This window comes from Gouania willdenowi, chromosome 15 (assembly GCF_900634775.1).
Source record: "Gouania willdenowi chromosome 15, fGouWil2.1, whole genome shotgun sequence".
Lineage (NCBI taxonomy): Eukaryota > Metazoa > Chordata > Actinopteri > Blenniiformes > Gobiesocidae > Gouania > Gouania willdenowi.
In genome coordinates, this window is record NC_041058.1 from 35,559,388 (window position 1) to 35,585,306 (window position 25,919).

Sequence of the window (25,919 nt, forward strand, 5' to 3'; positions counted from 1 at the left end):
CTCTTCCCCACCCTTTCCATTTTCTACCTTGAATCTCTCCTCCCTGTTCCCTTCCTCCTCCCCCAGGTGTAACACTGCTCTCTCTTTTTATATCCTCCCTATAATAGAGTGTTTCTTAGCCTTCCTTAGGGAGGGCTGGTGATGGTTTTTTTTATTGGCTGATGGCTGATATTGAAAAAAGTCCATATATTGGCCCCATTTTTTCCACTTTTGACCTCTAGCAGACACACTCACTCGTTTCACTTCCTGTTTCAATGTGCTATTGTGTTGCAGTCTAAACCAGGGTTTCTCAACCTTGGGGTTGCGAGACACTGGGAGGAGGTCACCAGATGCTTTCTAGAAACTAAGAATATTTTTTAGCCCATTTTTGCTTATTTTTACCCTTTTTCTGCAACTACATCATTCTTGCCATATTTTAACCTATTTTCATCACTTTTTCTTGCCATATTTTTGCTCCTTTTCATGCATTTTTGCTACATTTCTTCCATTTCTGACTAAATGTCTTTTCTACACATTTTTTCCACTCTCAAGACATATTCAGCACTTATAAACCCTTTCCACCACTTTTCCACCTCATGTCACATATGTTGACCTATTATTGTCACTTTTAACCTCTTTTCATCATATGTTAATTTTACCTTTTTATGGTAGTGTGAAATATGACAGACCATACCAGTCTGAGCACTGTTTCTCAATTTATGACCAAGTTATATGGAGAAAAGTTATTTTTTTTGTTTTGGCTGAGCTTCGTTATCCTGAGAGCGTGGTGGTCTCCCTTTGTTTACTTTTCTGACTTCTTGACCTTAGATGAGACCTTGAGAGAAGGTCAAGGTCAAGGTAGAGGGTCGTCTTCTGATCGAGAGGTTGGGGGTTTGATCCCAGTACCTGACTATGTGTCGAAGTGTCCTTGGGCAAGACACTGAACCCTAAGTTGCTCCCAGTGGTCGACTAGCGCCTTGCATGTCAGTCCTGTCCCACTGGTGTGTGAATGTGAGAGTGATTGGGTGAATGAGCTGATATGTAACGTGCTTTGAGACTGTTTCAGTGGTGATAAAGCTCTATATAAATCAAGTCCATTTACCATACTTGAAAGGAAATGTTGTTCAATGGTACCAGTGGCCAAGTATAGGGAAAAAAGTATATATATTTTTTTGTGACGTCATGAACTTTGACCCCTACCAATCTTTTTACTGGTAGGTCGTACAGCTTTAGTCCAATCAAATAAAATACTCCACTTGAGAGTAACTTTTCATAAATGTAAGCATCAAACTTGTACAATAAATATTTGCAGAGCTATGGAACATTTTGGTTTTTGACACTTGACTCGACCTTGACTTTGACCTTTTTGGCTCCAAAAAAGGTGGACTGCACATCCTTGACATTGTCCCTATGAGATGACATATGTGTTATTACTGCTGCATTAATAGACTAGGAGGAGTTTCACGACAAATCAAGTTGCGGAAGAAAAATAATAATAAAAAGAACTCCTTCAAGAACAATTTTCAATTGCCAAATACAATGTGTCCATGGAGCGTTAGTTGTTAGTTGTGTTGTTTATAGTGTGTTACAGACGTACTGCGGTGGTGTGAAGCTTCATCTTAAACTTTTCCAGGTACAGCCAGTGTTTGGACTCGCTGGGGTCCAGGTCGTGATAGAAATCCCGAGCCGCGTACCCAAAGCTGTGGAACTTCCTGTCTGGAGTCAAGAGGATGGTCGTTGGAGTCTTCTGATTGGACACACCTGGGTCTCCGCCCTCCCAACGCCTGGAGAGACCCACCAACAAGGAACAAAGAACACAACCATTAAATCTGCACCAAAGATCCAACGATGAGTTCCTGAAAGGCCTTAAAATGAACCTGTACTAGTCATGTATCAGTTATGTATCAGCATCACTTATGTATTTCAGATAAACAAACTTCTTTATTTTACTTTGATCTGTATTTATATGTTTTTGGTCCTGGGGGGCGGGGTTACTCTGTTACGTTGCTCCTGCACTGCAGTGCTGACTCACCTCATAGTGTGGATGCATTCAGGCTCTTTAGTGAAGGCGTAAGCATAACCACTGGATGTGGTGCCAAAGTCAATAGCAACAACCACCACAAAGGAAGGGGTGGAGTCAACCTGGTCTGCTTCATTCTGATTGGACAGAGACACAAATACAAAGTTAACAGTGAGCTCTACATCAGTACATGTGCTCTATTAATACACCATTTATAGTTATAGGAAAACAAATACACATCCAACATTATATACACATAATATCCACTGTAAACAGCTTGGTGCATTGCATTGTGGGATGTGGAGTCCTGTAGAGCAGTGGTTCTCAAACTTTTTTGGCTCCAGTTCCCCTTTATCTAACTTTTGAACCCAAGACCCCCCTCATGTCCGAATACAACATTTTGCTCAGAATTCTGTAAAAGAATAACTATAGATCATAATGATGGAATAAATAATTGATAACACATTTTAAAGAATCTCATTCTGTAAATAAGTGAATAAAACAGTATTTAGTGACTCCTGAATAGATTTATTTCTATTGTTTCTTTCAAATCCTGTCATCTCCCTCCTGATGAGGAACCAACACTGACCTTTGCATTTTCAGTTCATGTTCTAATTAAGATCATTTCTGTTATAATTTTGTGTGTTTTTGGTGTCATTTTGTGTATTTTGTTGTTGTCTGTTCTTTTTATTATTCAGTATATTTTTCTCTTGTTTTATGTGTTTTTGGTGTTGTTTTGTGTGTTTCTCTGTTATTTTTGTGTATTTTGTTGTTGGTTTCCTCTCATTTAGTGTCTCTTGTTGTTGTTTTGTGTGTTGCTGGTAATGGGAAGTATTTTTCTCTCTTAGTGTGTGTATTTTTGGTGTCATTTTGTTGTTGTTTGTCTGTTCTTTTTATTATCCAGTATATTTGTCTCTTATTTTGTGTGTTTTTGTTGTAGTTTTGTGAGTTGTCGGTAATATTTAGTGTCATTATTATTTTTAACTAAAAATAAACATTATAAAAACCCATATTTTAAATGATTTCATATGTTAATGTACCTCTTTCACTCTCCCTCTCTCAAGTCCCCCCTGTCGTGCCATCACGTACCACAAGGGGTACACATACCCCCATTTTAGAAACATTGCTGTAGACAATGCATAGAAGTGTTTTTACTTCATTCTTACAGTGATTTCTTGTGTTTGCTCCAAAAACTCTGACAAAGTGACGTCTAACACATTTTTGATGTTTTCACTGAAAGTTGCAGTAAAAACAATGGAGGACGTTTATTTTGGGGTTCACACAGAAAGATGTGAATCCATGTGATAGTGAATGTGTGGTGGAGTGAGGAGATATCAGTGGGAATACTGGGAACAATCTAGAACCAACATGGAGTCAAACCAATCACTGTCCTCCTCCTGTGGAGAAGAAACAAGAAATCACAGTCAGAATGAAGTAAAAACACTTCACACTCCACATCCCACAATGCAGTGCACTAAATTTTAACATCAATGTCAATAAGAGAGTGTTTACAGGGGAGAACTATAGAGAAACAATTTACACCTTTTACATATTTTTTTTGAGCAAATGATCTTTGATGTATTGATCCATGAGACCTAGATTGTGTACGACATGACCCTCATTTATCAACCTTTTAATCTAATACGGAGGAAACAGGACCTCATCATGCTTTTAAATGTAAATAATTCATCAGACTTTTACAAATGTGCTGCAGTATTTAATCAGTCATGTGATTAATCACAGGTGAAATTGGCTGAAGGCAAAATAAACAACATTTATTAACAATACATTAACAATACGTGTATTTTTATTGAACCGTTTCGGTACAGGGCGTTGGGTTCAGGTACAGGGTTGTTCCTGGAACAGAACGGAAGTTGCGTGTGTTTACTTCTGCCTGCAGCTACATGTGCAGCCCTTTTACGTCATGGCTAATGCTAGCGCGAAACCAGAGCTGGAGGCCCCTCCCCCTGTCGCTAAAGTCTCCTGGTTAGGAACACTTCAGCTTCTGGGTGAAATACTGCAACAGAGAAAGACCAGCAGTGTGCTGACATTATCAGCTGAGATCAGGTATGTTTCTGGTAATTCAGATCTGACCAAAACTGTAACAACTGTCATCAGAGTTTTTATAGCAGCAGATAAAAGCTGTTAACAAGCTGTGATGAGATTATTTTTTATAATATTTTATGTATTTTTTGTTTGAGAATATTATTATTACCAGGCAACACTTTACAACAGTATAGTATTTTTTTAAACTTTATTTTCAGATTGTGTATAATGTTAAATACATTGTTGGTTTACTAAAGTTTTGAGTGAACAAAGACATTGTTTATCATGTGTAACGACCATCAGATCTGCACTTACTGTAGACAATGTGGACAAGTACATTATTCTGACCATGAATATGAAGGTCTAAACCAAGGTCTACATGCTGGAACTGTGCTGTACTTTTATTTTGTTAAAAGCTGTTAACAGGCTGTGAGCTTATTTCTATAATATTTAATGTAGTTTTTGTTTGAGAATATTATTACCAGGCAGCACTTTACAAGTATTGTATTTTTTTTAACTTTATTTTCATATTCTGTATAATGTTAAATACATTGTTGGTTTAAAGTTTCGAATAAACAACATGTACATTTATGTTTTGCATTTTGTTCCATACTGTACCGAAAATGAATCGAACCGTGACCTCAAAACTGGGGTACGTATCGAACCGTGATTTTTTGTGTATCGTTACACCCCTAACAATGTATCATTTTAAGGCTTTTTTTAAGGGTTACGTTAATTTCTTTTAACTAGGTCAGTGTCGGTAGGAAGTATGTATAGCTATAGAAAAGTGGGAGGTTCAGTAGCTTTTTCATGGACAGTTAAATGAGGTTGTGTTTGAAGGTGGGACGTCAGCACTGTAGAGGTAGGACTGATGACATCATCACTGAGTCTGTCGACTCAAGAGGTGGGGCGTGGGGGTGGGGCATCCAAACAAATCTAACGTTGCACACCCTCGAACCAAGCAGCAGCCATGTTGAAACTCTCAGGTCAGTCTGATCTGCAAAGATATTTGAGGAACACATGCACGCCGACCAGCCGGTTAATTTCCTTGTGTCTCCTCCAGGATCTCTGCAGTGAAGTTGTTCTCAGCGCACACAGGGGGGCAGACGTCACCAGCTCAGTTGGATTTTTCTCACGTTGTGACGTCACAACGCAGAAACTCCTCCTACCTTATAAGAATGTGAGCTCCTCCCTCTCAAACTATCTAACAGCTAAAACAAACACTGTGGTTTAATATAGAATCTATATTATACTTTATTGTCATATATGTAAAGCTACATACACAAAATGTGTTTTCTGCATTTAATCCCTTCCCGAGGAGCAGTGGGCAGCCACGGTGTAGCACCCAGGGAAGGGTTACAATAAGTTCTATTTTTAGTATCCGTTATATCACCTTTGAGATGATGTAACGTGTTTGTGACCCAATGCGATGCAGCGGTTGACAAAACAATGAATTATCATCTTGAATGGAATATACAGTACCTCTGGTCAGTGAAGGAAAAGAAAGCGACGTAGCAGCTCTGGTAAGTTTTTGAAGCAGCTGATTCAACTGATTTGCTCCACCGCTGCTGCTGATGTGATAAACACACACCAGGGAGCAGCGTTTATCTGACTCACAATCACAAAAGCCTCTTAAATATCCATGTGTTTTACAATAATGTGCAGTTTTTTGGCTGAAAACAATAACAAGAGTGTGTGGATAGCAAAAGAAAATTGCTATAGTGATCAGCTGTTGTCTACAGCGTCGATAAAGTGACTTTACAAAGGCTAAAACTCTGAAAAACAGGCGAGTTTGGGAAAATAAACCTCAAATAATATGTTGTTGGCGTTCTTAGAACAAATATAGATGTGTGGAAAAATAGCATAATACTGTATCTTTAAATGTATTCCATGGATCTGTGATATAGAACATAAACCTTCCCTCATGAAGAACCGTAGGCTAGTAACGTTTTCCTGTTTGGTGCAGATGTTACAACTGAAAAAGTTACTTTGAACAGGAGACAAATGTAGATACTAATGGTGCGTTCAAACCGTCGAAAGCGTCAAAAGCGTCAAAAACGACAGGTGTACGTTCACAATATATGGTGGACGGGCTTCAAGGGAGCGTCAGAGGTCCCGCTGCATGTCCCGCGCCTCCTGTGTGACACGTTTTGGTTTTTTGCGTGGCGGACGCTTTTGACGGAAGTAGCGCCGAAGCAACTCTTGTACGAGCTCAGCTCTGGTGAATCCAGAAACGGCGCCGAGGTGAAAATAAAGCCAAGTCACTCTCTGGATAATGTAGAGCTGATGAACGGGAGTCGGAGGGGGCGTGTTCAGCAAGGAACTCCAAACTTTATTCTCCATCCACCCACACTTCTCTATAACCCTCTGACATCACAGTGCACACGCTGAGTCACACCTAAATACATCCGACCTGAAACACCACCTTCTAAACACAATGTTCCACCACTTCACAGTCACTGAGTGAATTATGAATTCATCACAATATCATCCACTGTATGAACACCAACAGCAACAGAGCAGCCCCTCCCCTCGACGTGCGTCCTGAGCATCTTCAATGTTGGTGATGAACGTCTGTATTCAATGAGCACAAGCATCCAACTACGCGCGTGAGGCACAATTTTGACGCCCAAAACGCGTTTGGTGTGAACGTACCATAAAGATGAATAAGTGTAAACTACAGTGAGAGTGAAACAGTATTACTATGTAACTACAGCAGCTCATTACTTCTCTACGGACACTTCCTTCATCAGCAGACGTAAACCAGTCGTAATTTGGTTCTTTGGTTTTTTGGGTTCAGGACAAAGGACAGTTAGAAAAGACTGATATAAGATAAGCCACTTCATACAGATTTAAATCAGACCACTAAAGATAAATCGCTACTAGTAAATGACCTTATCTCAGAAAAGAACTTTGATTTATTCTGTTTAACTGAAACATGGCTGTATCAAGATGAATATGTTAGTTTAAATGAAGCCACTCCTCCCAGTCATTTAAATACTCATATGCCACGAGACATAGGCCGTGGAGGTGGTGTAGCAGCTATTTATCATTCCTCTCTCCTAATTTATCCTAAACCAAAGGCCAGTTACACTTCCTTTGAAAGCCTGGTTCTAAATTTATCTCATACCGAATCAAAAACCTGCCAGCCAGTCTTATTTGTGATAATTTACCGTCCTCCAGGCCCTTATTCTGAATTTCTATCAGAATTCTCTGAGTTTATATCAAACTTAGTCCTCAGTTCTGATAAAATACTGATAGTAGGAGATTTTAATATCCATGTTGACAAAGATAGTGATAGCCTGAGCTCAGCCTTTATGTCCCTAATAGACTCAGGTGGCTTTTTTCAAACTATTAATGAAGCTACTCATCGTTTAAATCATACTCTTGATCTTGTTCTAACATATGGCCTTGATATTAATGAACTAAAAGTCTACCCTGAAAATCCTCTGCTATCAGATCACTTTTTAATATCTTTTAACATTATATTAGAGGATCTCGCACTGTGCAATAAAATAGTTACAAGTAGAAATCTGTCCAATAGTGCTGTGGCTAAATTTAAAGAGGCCATTCCTGCTGCCTTACACTCAGTGCACCATCCAATAAATAACTATGATATTAATTATAACCCCTCTCAACTGGATCTGCTTGTCGATAGCTCTGCTAGTCTACTAAAATCCACCTTGGACTCAATTGCCCCATTGAGGGAAAAAACTATTAAACGTCAGAGGAAAGCTCCGTGGTTTAGCTCTGAAACTCACACACTCAAACAAACAACCCGTAAATTAGAGAGAATGTGGCGCTCCAATAAAACAGAGGAGTCACGAATACTCTGGCAAGAAAGCCATAGTAAATACATGACAGCCTTACGACATAGTTGATCTACATACTATTCCTCACTAATTGAAGAAAATAAAAATAATCCGAGGTACCTTTTCAGCACTGTAGCCAGGCTAACACAAAGTCAGAGCTCTATTGAGCCCATGATTCCTCTAGCCCTCAGCTGTGAGGACTTTATGACATTTTTTAACGACAAAATTCATAAGATTAGAGATAAAATTAGCCACTCCCTGCCTTCACCTGGGCCTGCTGTACCATTAAATGTAAATAGGCCTAACCTAAACTGTTTCACACATATAGGACTTCAGGAACTTAACTCTATTATTTCATCCTCCAAACCATCGACCTGCCTTTCAGATCCGATCCCAACTAAGCTGTTTAAAGAAGTTGTTCCCCTGGTCTGCCCATCTTTGTTGGAGACAATAAATATATCCCTATCAATAGGCTACGTGCCACAGTCCTTTAAAGTAGCTGTAATCAAACCCCTTCTCAAAAAACCTACTCTTGATTCCAGCACTTTAGCAAACTACAGGCCTATATCTAATCTTCCTTTTATTTCAAAGATTCTTGAGAAAGTTGTGGCAGCTCAGCTCTGTGACTTCCTTCAAAACAACAGCCTGTTCGAGGACTTCCAGTCAGGTTTTAGAGCTCAACACAGCACAGAGACTGCTTTAGTTAAAGTAACTAATGATCTACTCTGGGCTTCAGATGAAGGACGACTCTCAGTGCTGGTTTTATTAGATCTTAGTGCAGCTTTTGACACTATAGATCACTATATTCTACTAGAGAGATTAGAGGAATTACTTGGAATGACAGGGACTGCCCTAAACTGGTTTAAGTCCTACCTATCTGATAGGTACCAGTTTGTACACGTGAATAATAGGTCTTCTGTGTACACTAAAGTAAGCTACGGGGTTCCTCAGGGCTCTGTGCTAGGTCCAATCCTCTTCTGTATCTAAATGATCCCCCTTGGTAATGTTATGAGAAAATACTCTGTTAACTTTCACTGCTATGCTGATGATACCCAACTGTATGTATCAATGAAGCCAGGTGAGACAAATCAGCTATCTAAACTTGAGGCCTGTCTAAAGGACATTAGGGCCTGGATGGACCAAAATTTTCTTCTTCTCAACTCAGACAAGACTGAGGTCATTGTACTGGGCCCACGACACCTTAGAGAAACCTATGCTAGCCTAACTGCCCTAGATGGCATTACTCTGGCACAAAGCACAACTGTTAGAAACCTTGGGGTTCTATTTGATCAGGACTTATCCTTCAACTCTCACATAAAACAAACTTCAAGAACTGCCTTCTTTCATCTCCGTAACATTGCTAAAATCAGATCTATCCTGTCTCAGGGCGACGCCGAAAAGCTAGTCCATGCTTTTGTTACCTCTAGACTGGATTATTGTAATTCTCTTTTAGCAGGCTGCCCGAGCAAGTCGCTTAAGACACTTCAGCTGGTTCAAAATGCTGCAGCACGTGTACTGACTAAAACTAGGAGAAGAGATCACATTACTCCTGTATTAGCCTCTCTGCATTGGCTTCCCATAAAATATAGAATAGAATTCAAGATTCTTCTTCTCACTTATAAAGCCCTAAATGGACAGGCACCAGTCTATCTCAAGGAGCTTGTAGTGCCATACAATCCCCCCAGAACACTACGCTCTCAAAATGCTGGACTACTCGTTGTTCCATTTGTCTCTAAAAGTAGTATAGGAGGAAGAGCTTTCAGTTATCAGGCCCCACTTCTCTGGAACCATCTACCAACCACGGTTCGGGGGGCAGACACCCTCTCTACCTTTAAGGTTAGGCTCAAAACATTCCTCTTTGGTAAAGCTTTTAGTTAGGAACCAGCTCATAGCTCATAGTTAAGATGCAATAGGCATAGACTGCCGGGGGGGGGGTCTGGCATGCTCGGTTGGAGAGGGCGTTAAGAGAGAGGTCATTTAGGTTAGAGAGGGACCGGAGAGGGTCCCATTCCTCTCTCAAACACTCCCTCTATGTCTGCTTCTTCCCTTGTGTGTTTGCTCCTGTTCTCCTTCTGGCTTTTGTCTTGCAGGTCCGTGGGATCCTCAGTGTGGAGTTACAGAGTCTCAACAACTCTGTCTCCACCCTTTCCTCTGCACACACCCAACACAGCATAACGTGGATGGCTGTTCATCATAGGAATGGGATCCACACAAGGTTCCTGCTGCTTAACAGAAGGTTTTCCTTGCCGCCATGATGAATTCATGTTGGGTGTGGGATACATATGTATGTGTATATACGTATATATGCATATGTGTGTATCCATAACATGAAGAGTCCGTCCTTAAGACTGCTCTACTGTAAAGTGTCTTGAGATACCATTGGTTATGATTTGGCGCTATACAAATAAAAGATTGATTGATATATTTTCTAATCTGGTCTGTCTGATCTGATCACTACTGTGTAATATTATGATGTAGCTGTTTGAACAATAGAAAGAAGTGAGCAGAGCAGCTGCTGTGGAGCTAAAACACAATGCCAACACTAAAATCACTGCTACACAATGACTCAGTGAAAGGATGAGCATGCTGAGTCATGTGTTTACCTGTGTGTGTGAGGGGGAGAGGGGGGTGATGCCAGGGTCCCCCGTGCTCTTTGCTGGGGAAGGATTAGCCATTGGATCTGCAAAGAAAGACAAACATGTAGCATTTAGAGCTGACGGTTCTAAAATGGAAGCACAGCTGCTCACTTTGATGATGTTTCTATGGAAAGAAACTCAGACATTTACATTTAGAAAACTGATGTAGACACTGAGCAGGTCAACAGTTATTTACACGTCTGCCTTTGAATGCACTCTGTTAAAAAACATAAACATGCTAGGCTCTGTATTCGCATGTAATCAATAAAGTCACTCACACATCTCTTTATAAAGGTTTCGTTTGCACAAAAACTACTTTTTTTTATTTTACTCATTTCATTTAAAAACCCATCTCCCACTTTATGAACTGAATTACACACAGTTGTAAATGTTAAACAAGGTACGAGAACAGCCTTGTTTAACATTGAGCATGAAAAATAGAACTTGTTTGTACAGTTTACATTGTTTATATGAGCATTCCCATAATACTGATGTACAGAGCACAACACAAGAAACAGGAGAACCAGAGAAGTCATTGCTGTGCTTTGTGGGCATTAATTTTAGTTTAAATAAAAACACTGGATGGAAAATCCCAAAAAGCATGAATAGAGCTTAGTTAAATTAAAGTTAGTGCTTTGTGAACAATGCAATCATAATATTTTTAGTACTGTCAAGAGATTAAAAACATTGTGCGATTAATTGATCATGCTCTGTAATTAATTAATCTATTTTTTAATCACACTTAAAAATAGCAGAGAAACACCCTCATCTTGATGTATTTTCATTTAAATGATATAATTGTGCCAGATCAAAACATTGATATTTAACAAAGTGTCTTTATAAGTCATTTATTGTTTTTAACAGATGTAACATTTACATTCCTCCAGTGACGTGTCGTCAGGGTAGGCAAGGTAGGCAGTGCCTACCCAACGGTGAATTGATATTTTGATTATTTAATTATAATTTATTTATTTATCTATTTTTTTTAATTATCATATAATTATAAATTATTTATTTTTCCATTTCCAATAGCCTACAGTACCTATAAGTTTGAAAGTGTCAGCATTTTGTGCATTTCATAGCCCAAATTACTAAACAGTGCTATTAACAGCTGTCTTTTTTTTTTTTTTTTCGCTCCGTTGTAGGGCAGAGGGAGGCCACGCCCCCTCCCAAAGGCACGTTGCTCCTCTGCCTCCGTTCTCATTGCGTGATTTTACGTGTTTGCGCATGCGCAGTCAGGTCCCCAAGATGAAAACCATTTACGTGCGAAGGTAGAGAGCTGCCTTTGGACGTAACCGTGCTATGGTAAATGCTATACGTAAGTTCACAGTGCATTAGTGAATTGATATCACGTGACCCCTGCTGCTACGTTCTCTAGCTAGTGGGTGGGATAACACTACAGTGTGAATGACAGCGCTAGAGACGATAAAGAAACTTTGTTTTGAGGAAAAACGACAGCTTTAAAAGATGGAGACCAACACCTGAGCTACCAGAGCTTCAGCTAAGCTAAGGTCAGAACATGTTTCATACTTTTCACAGTGAATGGAACAAAAGGAAGAATTGACTTTGTGGATGATCCTCACTGAGGCTGTTCTGAGTTGTTGTCTTTTTCTCCATGTTTCTGTGTTTCCAACACAAACAACAGATGTGCTGCCGTGTCATGAGATATATGTTGTTGGGAGAGTATGGAGGCTATATTAAATAATTGTTTATGTTTCTTTAATGGTGTTTATGATGTTGATTTTGTTAGATGGATAAATACTTGTTCATATGGGTCTTGTTGGGTTTTTTCTTTCTTATTATGAATTTTATATTTTGATAAGTGCAGTGAGATGACTTTGTTGGAAATTGCTTAATACAAATAAAATTGATTTGAACTGAATTAACACTTGACAGCAGAAACATGTGAAATTGTCATTGGTGGTCTCGATTTGCAATGTGCCTACCCAACCCTAGTGGTCACAGCACGTCACTGCATTCCTCTCTATGTCAGACTAGTCCCTATGGCTACGTGTCATATTAATGTGTATTTTAGTCAATCTACAAATAATCTTAAATACAAATGAAATAAAACATCATGTAGAGCTATAATAAGTTAGCACATCATAAACAGTAAAAACACTTTTCTGACACTAAGCTTTTTCTCTCCTTCAGATAAAAATATTTATCCAGTGAGTTTTTGTTCATGTGTCAGACAAGGCGTGTAGCATGTAGCAGCTAGCTCTGTCTGAGTGTCCGTGCTAGCTGTCCGTGCTAGTAGGGCTGCTCCATTATAGAAAAATAATAATCATGATTATTTTAGTCATAATTGAAATCACGATTATTCAAACGATTATTTGTCAACCAAAAAGTGATTTATTTTTGTACAAAAAAAACATAAAATAAATGCTTTAAACATGAATAAAATCCTTCAAACACTAAAATAAAGTATGTTCACTTTTGCACAAAACAAAATAGTAGTTACACGTGACGTGTCTTTGTTCTAGATGTTAATCATCAAACACAAAGTGTTCCATAGAACAGAATTGAACTTGTCACTTGTTCACCAGTGGTTTTGCTGCGTTTCTACTCATGTTTCAGACCATGTTAGCCTGCAGGCTAGCTTTAGCTTTCAGAGGGGCAGGGCAGAAGGGAGGAGCTTGCATGTGCGTGGATTAAACAGCTCAAAGTTAGTATTAATAACGTGTGTGTACCAAACTTTATTATTTGTAGATGTCTGAAATAGTGGATTTGTTTTATTTAGTGAATAAAACATGTAAAAAAAATAATAACAATAATATTTGTTTTTTTCAATAATTGTTTTTTCTTGATTATGTTATTTTTGTACTCGTTGGGTGTAATAATCGAAATCATTATTTAATTTCGATTAATTGAGCAGCCCTATGTGCTAGCTGCTACATGTTTAGTAGGGATGTAACGATTCACTCAACTCCCAATACGATTCGATTCACGATACTGGGTTCACGATACGATTCTCTCACGATTTATTTTACAAAATGGGACCGTAGACAAATGATGATTGAAAAATGTTCCTTTATTTTTTTGGGGAAAAAACTAGAAAATACTGTACTATTTTCCTTTTATTTTTCATTGTCAAAAGAATTCCTTGATAAACTTTTCAAAACAATGCAATTTAACTAAAAATAAATCTTGAATGAAATAAATAAAGGAATAATACAAATGAAGAAGAAGCCTATTAATTTAAATTCTGGTTCTATAGTAAACAATGCAAAACTGCATGATAGTTCTTTTTCTTTTTAAAAGTGCAACTGAAAATGTATTTTGTGCCTTAACAATTGGACTTTAAAAAAGAAAAAAACGTCATTGCACTGATTTACGTCAGATATTTGTTTAGACCAGCAGAGGGCGCTGGTAACCCAATGGTCGGTTGGCATGCAGATATTCTAGCAGTGAAGAAGAGATGCTATTAATAGCAGACAGAGCTAATAGAAAAACATGACTTTTACAGATATTCACGTAATATTACAGATATTCTTTCTGTGCTAAAGGGGTAAGGAATCATTTATGAACATGTTTAAAAGTAGAAGTTGGCCAGAAAGAAACTAGTAGCAGATTCCGCCTGCCGCCTCAGCATTTGGACAAAAGAAGGATAAATATATGCTGTTTAAAAAAAGTACTGCGACTCAATTTTCAAAAAATCGATACGAACCGTGATACCTATGAATTGATTTTCAACTGCCTTACGATTAATCGTTACATCCCTAATGTTTAGCATTGAGGTGGTCGTGGAGGCTACAAAGCTTCTGTAATAATGCTAACTCTTTCTTACACATAACAAGGCTTTAGTTTTCTATCCATTGTTTTTAAAATCCAAAATGAACACAAACAAAGCTGAGCAGCTCAGCATTCTCCTGTCTTGTTATTGTAGTCTGTGCATCAGTATTATGGGTCTACCAGGAACTATTGACATGAGAATGGTTCCGTGCTGTTTGGACTGCTTAAAAAATTGAAGCGATAAGCAGCGTTATTTTTTCTAGTATTTAATTAATCGCAATTAACGCGTTATTGCAATAGCCCTAAATATTCTTTATTCATATTACACATTGTTAGCACTCAGTGATGGAAATAATAAACACTATAGTTGTTTAAGCTCATTTATTATTTTCATTGATTCAGTCATAAACCAACATACATTTAAACTGGAAAACATTATCATGTCAAATATTGTTACGCCATTAATTTAGATTAATTAATTAATTAAAAAGTCTCTAATTAATTAGATAATTTTTTATTAATCAAGTCCCACCACTAAAAACATACAAACAACAACAGAAAGACAGAAAAATGACTCATAACACAAAGAAACAAACACAAAAATGAGGTAAAAATATACTTTTTTTGTTGTCTGTGTTTAATACTCAGATTGGTTAATGTTAAATGAATGTTGTTAATTGTTTTGAGGGTAAATAAATAAAAGCTGCTCATATCCTCAGCTTATCATTAAGATCTTTTTAAATGAGTCTTTAAAGGACACAAAAGAAGGAAGGAGGAACTTCTGCGAGCGGCGGCGTGGAGACGTTCTACCACTGACCCTGACGTCTGGCGCTGGCTGTAAATGGCGACTGACTGAACGAGTGCCTGCTTTCATTTGAAGATGAGAAAAAGTGACATTTCCACTGAACGTGAGCTCTCATCATTTTCATTAGTGTGTTTCAACTGCCTTTAGTGAAAGTGTTGGATAATGACATCACGCCCTGAGCGCTACTGTAAATGTCTGTCTCTCCACGGGACGCGGCCTCATCCTGCCTCTTTTTACGCTTCACTCAACCTTTTCTCTTGTCCACCCCTACCGAGTGGATGAGTGGTCTGAAGACCCAAAATACACTTTGCCAGGCAATTATAGCGCAGAATTACAGCCCACCTGTGGCTAGCCTCCATCTAGCACATCTCGCCCACTCCCAGAGTCCTGTTTACGATGAGGAGCTTTTATTCCCAACAATAGCTGCAAAATCAAGGCCCAGTTTGAGGAATTATTAGATTGGAACATTCACCTTCAAGTGATGGACGGACTTATTCTGTCTCTGTGCCAGGACACATTGTTGACAGAAATATGATTTTGTCTGACTTTGCAGCTGAGGACAAACATTTACCTTCATTTTTTATCTATTGTAACCAACAGGCAACTGCACTGGGCAAAAAAATAGAGATTTCCCAATGAAAAGCAATCAAATAATAACAGAAAGCACATTTTATGACACATATTAATGCATAATTACTCATGTGGTTAAATATAAAAGACATTAGTCTGTCTGCTGGGGGCAGCACCTCAACGTACAAAGAAACCTCGAAATCTGCTCAACACCGATATTTATCTGTCTGTTCTTCATTTCACTGAGTGAAGAGTAGATATGAGCGACTGACCACATAAACATACAAACTGACAAAAACATTAAAATAACTACACAAAAATGACTCCAAAAAACAAACAAAATGACAGAAAAAATACACAAAATGTAAGAACATTTCACAAAAGGACAATAAATGTGCACAATAATAAGTGAAAACATACAAAATGACAACAACAAAAAATCACACAAAAACGACTCCAAAAACTAAAAAATTTGCCAAAAAAATACACAAAAGGATAAAAGAATACACAAAACATTTCACAAAAATGACCAGAAATGTGCACAATATTAATGGATTACATACAAAATTACAAAAAAATTACACAAAATGCCTCCAAAAACAAACAAAATCACAGAAAGATTGAGAAAAGGACAACAAAAATACACAAAATGACAACAAACGTGCACTAATGGACAACACAAATACATAAAGTGACAGAGAAAGTCACAGGACAGCAGATATGCAAAAAATAACTGAAAAGATACAAAACGGTTAAACAACTAAAAATGTGCACTAAATGACTAGATTTAAAATGTACAAAAAAGACTCCAAAAGCATTTAAAACTGAAATAAATTAATATTTTAATTATTAGTCCTATCGCATTTATGGCTCTGAGTGAGTACAAACAAGACATTACAGTTGTATAAATTAATATTAATGCCTCAAAGAATAATTACATTTTTTAAAATGTAAATATTTGTTTAGCACTGACATTCAACAAGGGTTTGTCAAAGGTATTGTTATTTAAAAAACTAAATTATTGATACAAAAGGATCGATTCTAACCCCACCCCTCCTCACGCACGCAGCTTAAAACACGCCCTCACCACATATAAGGTATCTAACTAAAAAGCAAGGGACGTCTGTGTGTGTGCGTGCGTGTGTGTGGAGCAAATATCTCCCCTACGCAGTGCAAGTTCGACCTGAAACTTGGTCGACGGGTTCCAAATACCCCAAGTGTGTGTATCTGTTATTTTGGAGTAATTTGGTCATTTCAAAATATTTATTTCAATTTTATTTCACTTCTGGACGGCCCCGAAATGAAACCTATTCAACTTTTAACCTCAGGGTGTGAGGGGGCGCTAGCGCACCATCTATATCTATTTCACTGCACAGCTCCTCACGCGAGCAGGAGTCATGTGTGCGGCCACTCCTCCTCCACTTCCTCCTGTGTCATGCTATCGTTAGCTTCTCAAACACACAGCTCTCTGAATAGATCATATGAAACCATCAGCCACTGGTCAGTCTTTTGCAGACACCTTTCCCATTGTTTAAACCATAAAACGGTTGCTCAATAATGCGCTGTTTCACTAGAGTCAGTTTTGAACTCAACCCGTTCAATACTCCATCTGGAAAACTGCAGATTCTCTGTGGCGTCGTGCATGGAAGCTAAGCTCTGACCACTCGGTTCGAAGGTAAAAAATGATTTTTATTTTTATTTTTTTTAAAAAGACAGCCGAATAGTACATATTACTTTAATTTACTTACTCACTCATGTAGTTTGGAGTTTTACGTTCTTTTTGCGGTTTTGTTGTTTTTCTGATTGGCGCTACAATCGCTATGGAGTTTGGTTATCAGCATCTCAAACATTTCACGGAGCACACACGGTATTTATTTATTTATAATCAAAATATACTAAATGAGTAATGTAAAACACAAAAAAATGCACAAAAAGAATAAAAAATACACATGACTCCAAAAAATATACATTACAGAAAAATACAATGCACGGAGGAGATGGATGTAGACACACACACACACACACACACACACACACACACACATACACACAGTATTTAAAATAAAAATAAAAATATGCTAAATGAGTAAATATTTATACAAAAATCACACACAATTACAACAGAAATGCATAAAAATACACAAAATTAAATATTTATACAAAAAAATACAAAATAATCACACTACAATGGCAACAAAAAACTATATTTATACAAAAACACAACAGAAAGATACACAAATACACAATGACTCCAAAAAACATACATTACAGAAAAATACACCAAACAAAAAAATATAAAAGTGAGTTAAAAAAACAACAAACACATTTATCATGTTCATGTCCCATAGAAATAAACCAGGGAAATCGCACACGATTTTTTATTTTGTACCCGCAAATAAACCCTTTATAACACTAGAGTACAGAGTATGTACACCTCTTTGTACATCCAACCTTCAAACACATACTCATTTGGCCATAATTAACTCTACTGAAGCTCCCACATGAATGCATACTTCCGACGGGCACTGTATTAGTCTAACTAAAAAGCAAGGGACGTCTGTGTGTGTGTGCGTGCGTGTGGAGCAAATATCTCCCCTACGCAGTGCGAGTTCGACCTGAAACTTGGTCAACGGGTTCCAAACACCCAAAGTGTGTTTATCTGTTATTTTGGAGTAATTTGGTCATTTCAAAATGTTTATTTTAATTTTATTTCACCTCTGGACGGCCCCGAAATGAAACCTATTCAACTTTTGACCTCAGGGTGTGAGGGGGCGCTAGTGCACCATCTATATCTATTTCACTGAACAGCTCCTCACCTGAGCAAGAGTCACATGTGCGGCCAGAGCCAATCGCTGCGCACACAGCCAAGCAGACACAGACTGTAAACCAGGGGTGTCCAATTCCAGTCCTCGAGGGCCACTATCCAGCATGTTTTAGATGTTTCCCTCTTCCAACACACCTGATTCAAATGATTAGGATCGTTATCAGGCTTATGCAGAGCTGGATGAGGAGTTGATCATTTGAATCAGGTGTGTTGGAAGAGGGAAACATCTAAAACATGCTGGATAGTGGCCCTCGAGGACCGGAATTGGACACCCCTGCTGTAAACACACGAGTGAGAGAGCCGACCAAACTATCTGGTTCTTAAGACGGAGGAATGTAACGTTTTTGTGGCTCCACAACACGGCTTCACTATGATTAACGTTTGTTCTGCGCAAGAGAGAGAGAGAGTTGTGTTGCAAAACGTTTATTTTTCGTGGTACTTTCGGGTCTCTCTCTTTTTTTTTTTTATTTCTTTTTTTTAAATCTCTCAACAACCTGATGGATTATGTGCATAATGTGCGCGCACGTGTGAGAGAGGTAACGCACGGAGGAGATAGAGGTACACACACACACAGTATTTATAATAAAAATATACTAAATGAGTAAAACAAAAAACTAAACAATATTTATACATAGAGTACACAAAACAACAACAGAAATGCACACAAATGCTCCAAAAACACACAAAATGACTCCAATAAAAAAAACCTTACAGAATAATACACCAAACAACAAAAAAATAGGAAAATGACTCAAAATACACAATAATTAAATATTTATACACCAAATGACAAAACTACACAAAATGACCCCAGTATTACACTACAATGGCAACAAAAAACGATAATTACAGAAAAAATGCACAAAAACACAACAGATACAAAAAATACACATGACTCCAAAATACATCCATGACAGAAAAATACACCAAACGAAAAAAAAATACAAATGAGTAAAAAAAAAAACAACAAACACATTTATCATACACATGTCCCATAGAATTAAACCAGGTAAATCGAACACACTATTTTACTTTGCACCCGCAAATAAACCCCTTTATAACACTACAGAGTATGTACACCTCTTTGTACATCAAACCTTTAAATATATTCTCATTTGGTCATAATTAAACACTGTACTTATGCTCCCACATGAATGCATACTTCCGACGGGCACTGTACTAGTCTATCTATAAAAGCAAGGATGGTCTGTGTGTGTGTGCGCGTGCGTGTAGAGCAAATATCTCCCCTATGCGGTGTGAGTTTGACCTGAAACTCGGTCAACGGGTTCCAAATACCCCGAGTGTGTGATTCTGTTATTTTGGAGTAATTTAGTCATTTCAAAATGTTTATTTTAATTTTATTTCACTTCTGAACGGCCCCGAAATGAAACCTATTCAACTTTTGACCTCAGAGTGTGAGGGGGCGCTAGCGCACCATCTATATCTATTTCACTACACAGCTCACATCCGGTGTGTGCACGAGCTCCCGTGGACTTCTCTTTTCTCTTTTGAGGAAAAATACTTTTTTACTGTTCTTTATTTGGTGATGACATTTCAAAACGTTTATTTTCATGTTAGTTTGACCGTTCGCTATTTAGACGGACAGACCTCACCCGGAAGTTATTGACGGCAATGGCTACTGTGTTGAAAGCTGCAAATATCTCAGCAGCGCGCGTGTGTGAGAGAACCAACGGAGGAGATTTGTGTCCAAGGAAAAGAGTCACACACACACACACACACACCGATCAGGTGCGCTTCACTATCGATCACCATCTACGTGTGTGTGTGTGTGTGTGTGTGTGCGCGCGTGTGTGTATAACGGACCACCATTTAGTCCGGTTACAGTCTGTGTCACGACACCCGTCCATTGGGTGGTGGTGACTGTAGTGTTGAGTCAGATCAGTAAACGGTGCTACATAGTGAAGCCCGCCTGATGATTACTGCAGCTTCACTCACGACACACCTGCCACTACACCTAACTACTGAAAATAGATAAGTTTAGTGAAAGTTAGACAGGCACACACACACTAAACAACAAAAAATATGAAAATGACTCAAAATACACAAAACTAAATATTTATACAAAAATTACACAAAAGACAACAGAAATACAAAAAACTACAACAAAAAATAATTATACAAAAAATGCACAAATGACGTAAAACAAAAAAACTAAACAATATTTATTCAGGAAGTACACAAAACGACAGAAATACAGAAAAATATACAAAATGACTCCAAAAAACATATATTACAGAAAAATACACCAAACGACAACAAAAACATGAAAATAACTCAAAATACACTAAACTAAATACTTATAATCCCACATGAATGCATACTTCCGACAGGCACTATACATTACAGAAAAAATACACCAAACAAAAAAAATATAAAAATGACAACAACAAAAAACAACACATTTATCATGCGCATGTCTCATAGAATTAAACCAGGGAAATTGCACACGCTACTTTACTTTGCACCTGCAAATCTACCCCTTTACAATGCTACGGAGTATGTTGTTTATATTATGCCCATAATTGACAACTCTTCTTATGCTCCCACTATATGAATACATACTTCCGACGGGCACTGTACTAGACTTAAAAAAAACACGCATTTACTGAAAAATACAACAAAAATATAAAAATGGCTCAAAAAACAATAAACTGAACATTTATACAAAAAATACACAAAATTACTCCCTAATCACACTACAATAGCAACAAAAACAATAATTATAAAAAATACACGACTCCAAAAGAACATACATTACAAAAAAAATTAAAATTAAAAAACATTTATGCACAAAAAACCAACAGAAAGATACACAAATACACATGACTCCAAAAAACATACGTTAGAGAAAAATACACCAAACAAAAAAATACATAAGTGATGATGAAGTCATGCACATGTCCTATAGAATTAAACCAGGAAAATTGCACCCACATTTTGCACCCGCAAATATACCCCTTATGCTCCCACATGAATACATACTTCCAGCGGGCACTGTACTAGTTTAATAATAAAAATATACTATAAATGAGTAAAATAAAACAATATTAAAACAAAAACTACACAAAACTACAACAGAAATGCACAAAAACACACAAAATGACTCCAAGAAACATATATTACAGAAAAATACATTAAACGACAACAAAAATATGAAAATGAGTGAAAATACACAAAACTACAAATGTATATAGAAATACACAAAATGACAACAGAAATGCACAAAACTACACCGAAAAAGATACAAAAATAACCTTCAAACACATACTAATTTGATTAATTACAAATTGTGGAAAGAACTCTCCATTTTACCACATATCTTGCAATTTCTTACAAACAATTCCACAAAATTCCTTACAAAACAATTACACAAAAATTGGTTCCAAAACCAAGAATTTTTAAGTGAAGATCTGGCAGGAGCTGATATTAAAAACTATGGCACAATAATCTGTGTACCGTTCTTTCTTTGGTTATTCAATTTTAAAAATTAAATCAAAATAACAAATAAACAGTGTGGTTATTTTGTTTTACTGACTTAAAACCTAAACAGAAATACAGAAAAATCAAAAACCAGATAAGCAGTGTTTTTCTGTTTTTAAATTGTTGTGTTAGTGAAATATTTAGATATTTAAGGAAAACTGTGACTACAGCTTCATGTTTTAATCTCACCACACAGAGGGAACACACAGGGGGGCAGACTTTTACTACTGGACAAAAAAGGAGCAACGCATAAGTCACATTACTGATGAACTGGTGAATAGAAACGTTATTAATACATAAATAAATCCAAACAAAGAAAAGGCTGTTACGTAAAACAAGCACATGATATGTGACTAAAGGAACCAGTGGTGGTGTAATCAATCTACTGGTGCTCCTTGTTTCTTGTGATCAACTTCCGTTTGTGTTGACGGCTGCAGTTAGTAACTAGCGCATTTATAATGTGCAAAATAAATATTTTTACTGCCCTCAAAAAAGCTGTAATTGTTTTTGTCAAATGGTAGAAGTTCTAACATCTATTGTTCCTCACAGTCGATGGTCAGTCATAAACGTGAGCAGCTAAAACAACCACAGACTGCATGAAAACATGATCAGAAAACTGCTGAAATATATCCTAAACAGTCCTATTGTGTGAGCAGACCTGGTCCAGGACCTGTGGAGGGAAACCAGGTGTAGTGGACTTCAGCTCTCACTCTAATTTCCCCATAAATATCCAAATATCTCACAAAGAGAACTTTTTTTAAACAGACAAACACTTTATCTGTTATTTTAAATTAAAATAACCAAAAAATGAAGGGTACACGGATTCACAATTATGTTAAAATTGTTATTTTTCAACCTAAAATCTGAGATCAAACTGGTCCATATTTGGCCCCTGAACTAAAATGTGTTTGACGGCCCTGGTTTAACGTGTTCTTCTATTGGAGCCCATCCTCAGCAGGTGATGCACTGAGCCATCATGGTGTGTTTGTGCTAGTCAAAGCTAAGCTAGGCCTTTATTTTTTTGATGCACATTTCCACATCTTCTGTTTGTGTATCTGACAATGAGTCCATCCACATGTTTGAAACTAATGACCTTTGTGCCTCTGAGCACTCGTCCTCCTCTGATATTTATGTCCTAAACAAACGTTTCATAAGAGTGTAATCTACTGAACATTAGTATATATATATATATTACACTGACTCAGTTGGTCACACACTTTTTTCCTTTTTTTTGAGCGGGGGTGGGGTGGGGGGTACAGCGTAGACATCCATGCTGATGAATAGTTGACTGAACTAACGTACTGTAGTTTTATATGAAGTAAAGATTGACAATGACTTGAGATATATTTGCTAAATGTTTTAATGTTTTAGTGTCAATATTAAGTTTTTCTGCAACAATCAGTGGCTGAAATAACAGGTCATTTATTTAATTTAATTATAAAAGAAGATGTAACAAAATGTTTTAAATAACAGTAAATCATAACAACAGGTTACATTTATTCTGTTTTATTATTTTACAGAAATGCTGTACATGAATTAAGTTAACAGTAACATAACCAACTTATCATCTGCATTGTTTCACCTCATGAATTAAATTCAGAGGGTCCAGCTCTGATAGTGGGGTCTCCTAACCCTCTTCCCCTGGTCAGGGGTCTGTAACCTTTACTCTACAAGGAACCATTGAACCTCATCTCACCTGGATTAAAGTCCTCCTGGAGCCATAAATACCTTCTCTATGAAGACAATACAGTGTATTACATTATAAACAGTTATAATTATATAGAATAATGTTTGTTTTAATGTGATTTATATTTATATCATGTAAATGGAAAATTAAAAACAATTTAAAATAAAAAAAATTAACATCAATAAATAAAACATTATCTTTCATCTTCAAATTCTTACACATCTCAGTTTACGCTCTATTGCTGAACTCAGCACATTCTTCCTTTTTACTGCTGCTCTCAATGTGAGCGTGCACTCAGTGAACGACTCGTTATGTCTGGAGAGGGAGGGAGGGAGGGGGAGAGAGAGAGAGGGACGTGGGACGTGACAAAGCGTTCAGCCGCTTTTGGTCACAGGGCTGAAATAAATATATTGTTCTTGTTGGAGTTCTTATTATAATTTTTCTTCTACAACTCCTTTGTCCTAGAACTCCTCCTAGGCTATTAATGCAGCACCAATGACACATATGTCATCTCATAGGGACAATGTCAAGGATGTGCTATCGAGCTTTTTTTGGAGCCAAAATGTCAAGGTTGCGCCAAGTGTCAAAAATCTAAATTTTCCATATCTCTATGAATATTTATCGTCCAAGTTCAAAGCTTACATGTCTGAAAGGATCATCTAAAGTGCTGTATTTTATTAAATTGGACCAAAGCTGTACGACCTACCAGTAAAAATATCGGTAGGAGTCAAAGTTCATGATGTCACAAAAAAATATATATATATATTTTTCCCTATAACTTATCCACAAATTGAGATCCAGTGCTCAGACTGGTACCATTGAACAACATTTCATTTCAATGTGTGACCTTGACCTTCGCCTAAGGTCATATTTAAGGTCAAAGTCAGTCTTCTGTTTTACCTGCATTATTACTTTCAATTTAATGAGTAAAAAGAACAACATAAAGACACATTACTCAACAACAAAATACACACAATAACATGTCTTTCACATGAACAATTCTATTTGCTAATTTGTTCAAAATGCCAAATAAGTATTCACCTTGCCAACACAGGTCTTGCCTAGTTACTGATCGATATCACAAACGATGACTCAGCATGTTGTACGGTGTAATGTCTGCAGCCCGTTTCTCTGCACTGTGTTTCTGGGCTAACAGCCAAACGTATGCTGCGAGCCGCAAAAGAAGGCGTGGCCTGAATGAATAAGACCAGAAACAATGAGTAAATAAGTGAATGAATGACTGACCCTCTGTGATTGTGTGTTTGCTGCTCAGGGTTTAATGAGGCTCTTCTGCTGGTCTGCGTTTCCTCTGCTGTGATCACTTTGGATCAGTAATAGTTTATTATGTAACATGATAACCTCCTGACGCTGTGATGCTGTGCAGAATATCTGCAGAGACAGGCACAGGAAGTGTTTCAACTCATCCACAAGGTTAGAATTCACAAAGAAATATGAACCATGTTCACATGATGCACATTTAGAGAACTGTACGGATTAAAGAAGTCTTTTTCACTCCTTATACTACGTTCTTCAGTATCAGCCGAAACCGCTATGGATCCAAAACGATATCAGCACAAATCCTTCATACTTCAAGGGTTGTCAAAAGTATTGATACTAAACCAATGTATCTGGATACAATACTCATTTGCAAAAGTAACTATCCTCCCCTCTTCACACACAGCAGCAGCAACAGCTACACAGCCAAAAAGGGCCCAAAAGTGCATTTTCTGTCCTGGAATCCATCCTAATCTCCTTATGTTACTCAATGTTTAATACAGGCCATTAGTCTGGAAGCTCACCAGACGTTTGAGTTCTGGAGGCGGGACACACGCGCAGAGTAACCAATCAAACAAAAAGCAGACGTAACGACAATATCTCAACATGCGTAAACCTTTTTCCCTGAACTGAGACGGCAGAAGAGAATGGCGTGTAGTAGAGTAGAATAGAATAGAGTTTATTGGCTTTTTCAACCCCCGACCTCCAAAATAAAAGTTCCAGAGAGCGGAGACCCCCACTGTAGCTGAAGGTGGTTGAACACAGACATGAACATTGAAGAACAGTCATGTGGAGACAGGACCATCTATAAGGGGGAATAAAGGGGAGAGATTTTTATCCATAAAGTCAGTAAAATGATGGTCCATTGTTCTATAAATCTGTGATAACCACATTTATTTATTCATCTGAATAATATCCACTGTTATCCAGGAACGTTTATTATTATTATTATAGTCATCTTAAAGATGGAAATCATTGTTTTAATCACTAATAAAATGGTTCAAAGTGACCAAAAATGGTGGAAAAGGT

At 37.5% G+C, this 25,919-nt stretch overlaps 1 protein-coding gene across 1 annotated transcript in view; it reads right to left on the reverse strand.

Moving 5' to 3' along the window:
* The window catches only part of hspa12a (heat shock protein 12A), a 69,702-nt gene that overhangs the window by 28,944 nt on the left and 14,839 nt on the right, over nt 1-25,919 (reverse strand). The window contains exons 2-4 of the mRNA XM_028469261.1: nt 10,461-10,537; nt 2,012-2,136; nt 1,577-1,763 (exon numbers count right to left, since the gene is read on the reverse strand). Of these exons, the coding sequence (XP_028325062.1) occupies nt 1,577-1,763; nt 2,012-2,136; nt 10,461-10,537 (389 nt within the window). The remainder of the gene's footprint in view (nt 1-1,576; nt 1,764-2,011; nt 2,137-10,460; nt 10,538-25,919) is intronic.